This window comes from Gossypium hirsutum, chromosome A06, assembly GCF_007990345.1.
Source record: "Gossypium hirsutum isolate 1008001.06 chromosome A06, Gossypium_hirsutum_v2.1, whole genome shotgun sequence".
Lineage (NCBI taxonomy): Eukaryota > Viridiplantae > Streptophyta > Magnoliopsida > Malvales > Malvaceae > Gossypium > Gossypium hirsutum.
This window is the reverse complement of record NC_053429.1, coordinates 20563097-20571494: the sequence shown is the minus strand read 5'-3', so window position 1 is coordinate 20571494 and position 8398 is coordinate 20563097. Positions and strand designations below refer to the sequence as shown.

At 33.6% G+C, this 8398-nt stretch overlaps 2 protein-coding genes across 2 annotated transcripts; one reads left to right on the top strand and one right to left on the bottom strand.

Annotated features, from left to right (window-relative positions):
* Positions 1 to 1639: 1639 nt before the first annotated feature.
* On the top strand, positions 1640 to 4178 carry LOC107951075 (trimethyltridecatetraene synthase). Its single transcript, XM_016885980.2, has 2 exons — positions 1640 to 2737; positions 3405 to 4178. Exons 1-2 carry the CDS (start codon positions 1814 to 1816, stop codon positions 4032 to 4034), a joined length of 1554 nt encoding a protein of 517 aa, XP_016741469.2. The 5' UTR covers positions 1640 to 1813; the 3' UTR covers positions 4035 to 4178.
* Positions 4179 to 5287: 1109 nt separating this feature from the next.
* LOC107951076 (serine/threonine-protein kinase RIPK) lies at positions 5288 to 7523 on the bottom strand. The gene is made up of 4 exons (XM_016885981.2): positions 6670 to 7523; positions 6449 to 6584; positions 6223 to 6359; positions 5288 to 6119 (listed from the first exon to the last, which is right to left on the bottom strand). The coding sequence occupies exons 1-4, from the start codon at positions 7051 to 7053 to the stop codon at positions 5445 to 5447; spliced, it is 1332 nt and encodes a 443-aa protein (XP_016741470.1). The 5' UTR covers positions 7054 to 7523; the 3' UTR covers positions 5288 to 5444.
* Positions 7524 to 8398: the final 875 nt, after the last annotated feature.

The window sequence follows — 8398 nt, the reverse complement described above, 5'->3', positions numbered from 1 at the left end:
GGACCTAGGATTAATTTAACTTGGGTAATATCTAATGTATTGCCAATCCAAATAATCACACCTATGTTTCTATCTTATGTGAGTCATCTACTCTGTTACCCAAAACAAGATATCTCTCTAATTGGACTTGATAGACGTCATAATGGTTTTTGAATCAATTTGCTTAGTTTCAATTCATTTGACTATGAACCATTTAATTTAGCTACTAATATAAATTGTTTTCTCACATTATGATCTAACCACATAATACAACTTAATGTTAGTTAAACGTTAAGCAATTAGTGAGCCAATATTTGTTTATTCATTTTTATTTGCGTACAAAAACAATTGAGGACAAATATAAAAAATATTAATGTGAATATAGATTTTTTATTAAACCAATCTGATAAAAAAAATTACATATATATATTTGACAAAAAATTACATTAAGGGCACTAGATTCCAACAACCACAGATTCTTGATTCAATATATTCAATTGATTTGACTACTAGACCAATAATAATTAAATAATTAATTAAAAATTCATAAAAATTTAAAATAAATAAAAAATAAAAAAATTACTAGTCCTATTCAACCTGTTCAACTGTCAATTTTTGTCCTAAATTTTTATGTTTACCAATTTCAAGCTGTTTTCAATTTAACTAGTCCAATTACTTTGTTTTGACCATTGTACCAATCAATTCTCGGTCTAATTGGTCCAAGCTACTGATTCGATCTTGTTCCAGTAACACTAATCACATCATCAAATCTTGATTGAATCCAAGTTCATGGGTAAAAAATGGATCTAATTATCAAATTCAGGCACTAAAGTAGACAAAAAAGCATAGATATGCATAGATATCAAAGTGAACCTAACTACCAATTTCAGGGGGTAAAAATTTATATTTTCCTTTTAATTTTTTTTCTAATACCAACTATTTTCCTTTCTTTGTTCTCTTCCCAACATTTATGAAGGAGATCTTCTTGAACTTAGATAAAAACTTAGAAGATAATTGTGAAAAAATTGAGTACTATGCTAATAATGTATTATGGTATAAATAACTATACTTTGTATTTTTATTCATCAATAAGTTATTTATCATGTTAAGACTAACGTCGAAAATGATAATAGAAACGATCACGAAACAATAAGAAAAGAAAAAAAAATATAGATTTTATATGGAAAACTCTTTCGGGAAAAATCACGAGCAGAGCAAAAGAAAATCGAATGATAAAAGAGGGGTTTCGGTTACATCTATTTAAAGGTTGAAAAACCTTATTCTAATCAATGTTAAATAAAAGAAGTGTAATTCTATACGAATTTTTTTTATTTTACAAAGATTCGAGTCACACAACTTTAACATATCATATTTCTTAAAAGTCTATATTTATAAAATTCTACTTTCATAAATATTAAAATCTTAACCTGAATTAAAAATCTTATTTTAATGCACAACCCATTGATAATAAAAAAAAACATTTAAAATAACTTACTTGTCCATTTTCACTTGATTTAAAAAGGTAAGATCTCAATTGTCGAAGCAAATCCTGTTTGAGTGCGACTGCTATTAGAGTTGGACATGTTTTATTTAAAGAAAAATATTTTAAAAGTGAAGTTGAGGAGGCTTCACGTATAACATATTAACAACTCACAGAAAATAAATTTAGTATCTTCTTTTATTGTACAGTCATACCAGACATCACATGATTAACGTGTAACATATTAACAATTCACATTATATTATCACATAACTCACAGGAACTCAACTTTAAATACCTTTGAGAATTAGTAAATATTCCCCAATTCGCAGCAGTAAAACTCTCCTCTAATCAATGGAGTCTCCGTCTTGGCTTGTTCTGTCCATAGCATGGCTAGCTTCTCTAGCCTTTCTCTCCAAAATTTTCAATGACTGGCGATGCAAACAACTGAGGTTTCCACCAGGTCCCAAACCCTGGCCTATCATTGGCAACCTTAATCTCATCGGGTCCCTCCCGCATCAATCTCTTCACAAACTATCCCAACGTTACGGGCCATTGATGCAGCTCAAATTTGGTTCCTATCCTGTAGTGGTTGCCTCATCTGCAGTGATGGCTAAGGAGTTTCTGAAGAAACATGACCATATCTTTGCTTCTAGACCCCAAACTGCGGCCGGCAAGTACACTACTTATAACTACTGCAATATCACATGGGCACCGTATGGACCATACTGGCGCCAAGGCCGCAAAATTTACCTGAATGAGCTATTCAGCTCGAAAAGACTCGAGTCCTTCGAGTACATCCGAGTCGAGGAAATTCAAGCTTTTGTCTCCCGCCTGTATAGATTATCAGGGAAGCCGATTGGGGTTAAAGAGCAGCTCTCACGTGTTACTCTCAGTATTATAAGCAGAATCGTATTGGGAAAGAAGTACTTCAGTGAGAAGAGCGATGATCGGCTTGGATCGAATTCGATAGTGAGTCTGCAAGAGTTTCAAGAGATTCTAGACGAGTTGTTCTTGTTGAATGGAGTGTTGAATATTGGGGATTGGATACCTTGGCTAGACTTTTTGGATTTGCAGGGCTACGTGAAACGAATGAAGGCTTTGAAGAAAAAACTTGACCCATTTCACGACCATGTGTTTGATGAACATAAGCAGAAAAATAAAGAATTATCCAAGGATTTTGTGACACAAGACATGGTGGATTTATTGTTACAGCTAGCTGATGACCCTGATAGTGAAGTTAAGCTCACTTATGATGGTGTAAGGGGGTTTACACAGGTATCTATATTCTGCTCATTCATTCTATGTTTCCCATTTCTTTTTCCATTGCCAACGATAAAAAATAACACAGTAAAAAAACTATAATCAAGTAAAATGATGCAAATGACTGAAAGACGACAAAAAACTAGTACAAAAAGTCGATCGATTTTGTTCTAAACAAATCTTTCAGCTACTAGCAACTAATTATTTTGCTTATCTCACCTCAGGTTTATGTTGTAGATAGGAGAACTTAGGTTTGATAGAAACAACTCTAATTTTCTTCTCCAAATATATATAAAAACAAAATAAATAATTTGTTACAAAAACATGATGTCATGCGTCGTTTAATAATTAAACTAAAAACCAAACAGAAGTGTACAATAAATGATTCAAACATCATGTTATTTTTAAATGATATGTTCCCCTAATCATAATGTCCACTTGAAGAAAAATATTCTGATAGGCGAACCTTTATGCCCATTCCAAAAGAAAAACAATGACTAAAGGTTGTCTAATTGAACTGTTCACAGTGTAGTGCATCCGAAATTGATCGATTAAGTGAATGGAGGAGTTCTAGATTACTAAAAACTCGAAATAACTCGCAAAACTCTTCCGCATAATTGCAAGCTAAAGAGATGCCTATAAATTTGCTAATCGATGATTAAAATTTTTTATTTGATGGTAGGATCTGATAGCTGGAGGCACAGATACGTCAGCAACAACAGTGGAATGGGCAATCTCTGAATTGATCAGGCAACCACAACTCATCAGACAAGCAACCGAAGAACTCGACAGAGTGATTGGGAGGGAGAGATGGGTAGAAGAGAGAGACATCCAACAACTTCCTTACATAGATGCAATCATGAAAGAGACAATGAGGAAACACCCTGTTGCTGTATTGCTAGCACCACACTTGGCCTTGGAAGATTGTAATGTGGCTGGATACCATATTCGCAAAGGAACTAGAGTCTTCGTAAATACCTGGAGCATAGGAAGAGACCCGCTCCTATGGGAGCAACCCGAGGAGTTTCGCCCTGAGAGGTTCATAGGGAGGAAAATCGATGTGAAGGGCCAAAATTTTGAGCTGTTGCCATTTGGTTCAGGGAGGAGGATGTGTCCTGGCTACAGCCTTGGACTAAAGATGATTCAATCAAGCTTAGCGAACTTGTTGCATGGCTTCAATTGGAAATTGCCTGACAATACTAAAGCAGAAGAGTTGAGCATGGATGAAGTTTATGGATTGGCAACACCAAGAAAGTTTCCACTTGATGCAGTTATAGAGCCTCGTCTGCCCCTTCATCTTTATAATGTCTGAAATCTTGGTATTTTTCTACTAGCTTTTGATCATATATATTTCCACACCTAAGAAGCCTCCTCTGATAGAAATCAACTTTCCGATGTAACATTTATGTACTTGTATTTGATTATGAACTAATTAGATGCATCGTTTTTGAGGTTAGGCTATGCTATAACGGGTTTGATTTAAAAAAAAAAAACATTCTAATAAATCAAAAGTGATAAAAATTTTAATACTCTTTAAATTAAATCTTTTAAATAGAAAAAAACACTTGTCAATTCAAATCCAAATTTAATATATAAAAAAAATGTCAAAAACAAAAATAAATCATCATGCGAATTGGGGGAGGGGATGCCATTGAGCCATTGACCACAAAAATCAACTCAAAGCTTTTAACCACCGCCTCTTTTGTGTTATTGGTTTTTGAAAGATTTAATATTGTATATATTTTTAAAATTTATTACTGTAATCTTGAATTGTGAGATATATTTTTTAATCTTTTAATCTGAAAAGTTTTTATATTATAAAAGTATATAGCTTTAGTTAGTAATAAGATAATACCATATCATCAATTTTTAAAAACTTATTAATATTATTATACATCTATCCATATATTAAAATAATTAATTTAAATCATCATACAAATTGATAACAATGGGGTAAGCAAAATTTAAATTTCGAATTATTTGAATCGTGTTAATTGAGTCAACACGATTTTCTTTTTCAAATTTCGAGTTTGAATTAAGTTGAGTTTTTGAATTCAAATAACTCAAATAATTCAAAAAAACTGAATACCAAACCACCCCCACCCCTTCTGCCCCACCAACTCTTTTATTAATAAGATATTCATAACAATTTTTTATTTATCGTATTTATAAATTTTTTTTATTGAATTACTATGACGAAAAATATTTAAAAATTAAGAATTGTTAAACCAATAATTTTTATTATAAATGTATTTATATATATATTTTTAACAACTTTATGAATTTTTAAAATTAAATAATTGAATTTACAAACTTAAAATTAATATATAAAAAAAGAATGACTTTGTAAATTGGGAGATTTAAAAATAATTTAAGTGGGAGTTTAGATATTGATTTTATTTTTCTTCCCAACAAAGAGTAACATAATCTAATTTCATGGTTAGCTGTATTTTGAAAATTTTGATTTTTTATTTCCTTATCAAAATCCTTTGTGATTACTAATTAGTCTTTTGCTTGATAAACAATTAAAACTCAAAATTCAACCAAGAAAAGCAAAATCTTCTATTTTGGAAGAATCAATGCAAGTAAAACACGTCTTTGCGCTCAAGAAAATCTTACACTTTTTTTTTATGTAAATCTTACACTCCTTTATCATTCGCCACAGTGATCAAAATCCAACGCAATCTGTAATTAATCCTATTTACAGTGTGATCTATATACCCTATGCTCCCCTTGCTGTATGATGCAAGGGAGAATTCAACTTACTTTCAAGGTTGTCGTTTTTGGAGTGAATGGGAGACATTTTTGGTGACCTGTTTTGATGCCCATGGCCGTGATGATGAGGTTTGTGGTTTCTTTGATGATGCCCATTCTCTTTCATTTTAGATTCACATTCCTTCTCCTCCTCCTTTGGTGAACCACTTTGGTTTGGAACCGTATAAACGAAGGAACCAATTGGGATGTCTTCATAATCCTGAAGGGGCTCCAAAATCCCCACCACATCACACATTTTTGGTCTTTGCTTTGGGCGTTGGCTAAGGCATTGATAAGCCAATGCAGCTGCCTTTCGTGCCCCCATTTCCGAGTATTGGCCTTCCAGTCTAGGATCCATTATCCGCCCAAGTTTCCTGGCATCATTCAATATTGGCCTCGCCCACTCTACCAAGTTCTGCTCTCTTGGGCTACGTTTCTTGTCTAAAGATCTTCTCCCTGTTAAAAGCTCCAAAAGTACCACTCCAAAGCTATACACATCACTCATAGCCGTCAAGTGACCTGTCATGACGTATTCAGGAGCAGCGTAGCCTTCTGTCCCCATCACCCTGGTGGATACATGCGTGTCATCCCCTTCCGGACCACCTTTTGCGAGACCAAAATCTGAAAGTTTGGCTGTGTAATCCTGTAAAAAAGATTATACAGAATCAATGTTGGAGTTCTAAAGCGAAAAAAGTTTTGTGCGGTAGGTAAAAAATTAAGAACATGATGAAAAAAGCATTACTTACAGAATCTAACAAGATATTTGACGCTTTGAAATCTCGGTAAATTACTGATTTTTCTGCTTCATGGAGATAGGCAAGACCCTTGGCAGCTCCAAGAGCAATTTTCATCCTCGTCGCCCATGGAAGAGAAACCGAGTACCCTGCACCATGGGAGATTGACATTTCACATTAATTCCTTTATTGTTTATATATGAACTGAAACAAATGGTAATTTACAGACACAACATACTTCGAAATAGCTGGTTCTCCAAGCTGCCTCTTGGCATATATTCATAAACCAGCAGTCTATGTTCTTCTTCGCAGCAATATCCGATCAACTTCACAAGATGTGGATGCCTCAATTGTGCAAGAAAGATCACTTCAGTCTGCTCCATAATGAAAAATTTATTCAATAATCAGTAAACAGCAACAATTAACGTCCAATAAAGTAAGCAATTAATATATACTGACCAACCACTCTCTATGTCCTTGCAGGCCTTCTAAATCCAGGAGCTTAACAGCCACCGACTGAGCTTTCAATCCAGGCCTAATCTTGTCATCAATGAACCCTTTATGAACTGGTCCAAACCCACCTTCACCCAGAAAGTTAACCGATGAAAAGCTCTGTGTTATCAGTCTTAGCTCCGCAAGCGTAAAAACATGAAGATTCGAACCGGCAAGCGAGGTAGACAGATCCTCCGACAACATTGAGCTTGGATAACTTAAGTCTAACATTGCAAACCTGGTAAATGAACCTTGTTTCGAAACATCCTTCTTAGGCTTGCCTTCTGGTTTTACAACACCCTTGGAACAGCTAGGGATGATGGATCTCCATGTAATTTTCATCACTGTCATTCTCTTTTCCCAGAATCTGCAAATGTGTTGCACAACTCTCACAGCTTCATTCTATACAAACAAAAGTATATTCTTCCAAGTTCCACCGTTCTTTGTATTTTCTATATATGTACAAGAGTTTGACATTAGGGTGTGTATATATATATACACATCATTGGATGAATTGGGTGAACTGAGTCCGTAAGTCCACAAAAGTTGGTTCAATACAAAACGACGCGGCTGCCCTCTTTGACTTTCCATGAAAATTAGAAGTTTGTTTTTTGGCATTTGGAATGTTCCGTATGAAAGCACAGAAACAGTCGACGATTCAAAGAAATCGAAAAACGCTTGTTGTACTATTCTTTTTTCCAGAATTCACTCCTCGTATGGAAACAATACTAAAAAATCCAAAATGGATTTCTAAAGTGTGGGTTTATAATTATTTTATGAAAGAGATAGAGACAAAAAAAGAAAAAGAAAAAAAGGGAAATTAGGTATTAATCCTTCAGAGAGAATACCATACCAGCTGTTACACACTAAAATCCGCAGTCAGAGGAACGTTTTTTCATTTTTTATCAACTCTCAACTTCTGGGTTTGTTTAGACTTCGTAAAACAAAGAGGTTGGCATAGTTGCAATAACCATATTTTCTAGAAGATTTGCTTGAATAAAATAAAATTACAAATATCTTCACTAGTTTGATATTTAATCCTCATCAAGAATTTATTCACTCTACTCTATTAATTTAATAATTGACATCTTAATTGATAATAAAATATTGTTTACGTGACTAAAATTACATGTGTAGAAGGTCATATAAGCAAATAAAAATATTAAATTTAAAGTGTAAAATTTTCGATTCTAAATCTCGAGTTGTTTCAATTGGAAGTTAATATATATATATATATTTGTTAATACGCAAATTTGAATTTGCCACCTAAAATCAAATATTTTAATTTTAACAAATATTACATAATTTAATTGAACGAGAATTCTTTGAAACAAAAGAATAGAGGGATTAAAGTAGGGCGACTAACCTAGAAATATATAATGAATACAAGGAGTGAGAACACAAATAAAGTATACATATCTTTGTTTAAGATGGTGCACAGGACATGATGAAAGTATTTTGTCTGCATGACGATTGAAGTACAAGGGGATCATCGTTCATCACAACCGCGTGATCGAAAGACTTTTCCTCATTTTTTCCGGAGGGTTTGATTGTCATGATTTTTGCTTTGAATTGAGCTTTGGATTTATATCACGTGCATCCAGAAAGCGTGTGGGTTGCTTATAATCATCGTTGAATCCTCTTCTTTCTTATCCAGTGCCAATGGCTTGAGGAATATCATCATTGATTTTAATGG

Excerpts from the sequence above, each read along its gene's own strand:
- LOC107951075 (XM_016885980.2), top strand. The coding sequence starts at position 1,814 with ATGGAGTCTCCGTCTTGGCTTGTTCTGTCCATAGCATGGCTAGCTTCT. Across the intron at positions 2,738-3,404 it reads GTGTAAGGGGGTTTACACAG|GATCTGATAGCTGGAGGCAC; the intron begins GTATCTATATTC and ends ATTTGATGGTAG.
- LOC107951076 (XM_016885981.2), bottom strand. The coding sequence starts at position 7,053 with ATGACAGTGATGAAAATTACATGGAGATCCATCATCCCTAGCTGTTCC. Across the intron at positions 6,585-6,669 it reads AAGGACATAGAGAGTGGTTG|ACTGAAGTGATCTTTCTTGC; the intron begins GTCAGTATATAT and ends ATTATGGAGCAG. Across the intron at positions 6,360-6,448 it reads GGAGAACCAGCTATTTCGAA|GGTACTCGGTTTCTCTTCCA; the intron begins GTATGTTGTGTC and ends CCCATGGTGCAG.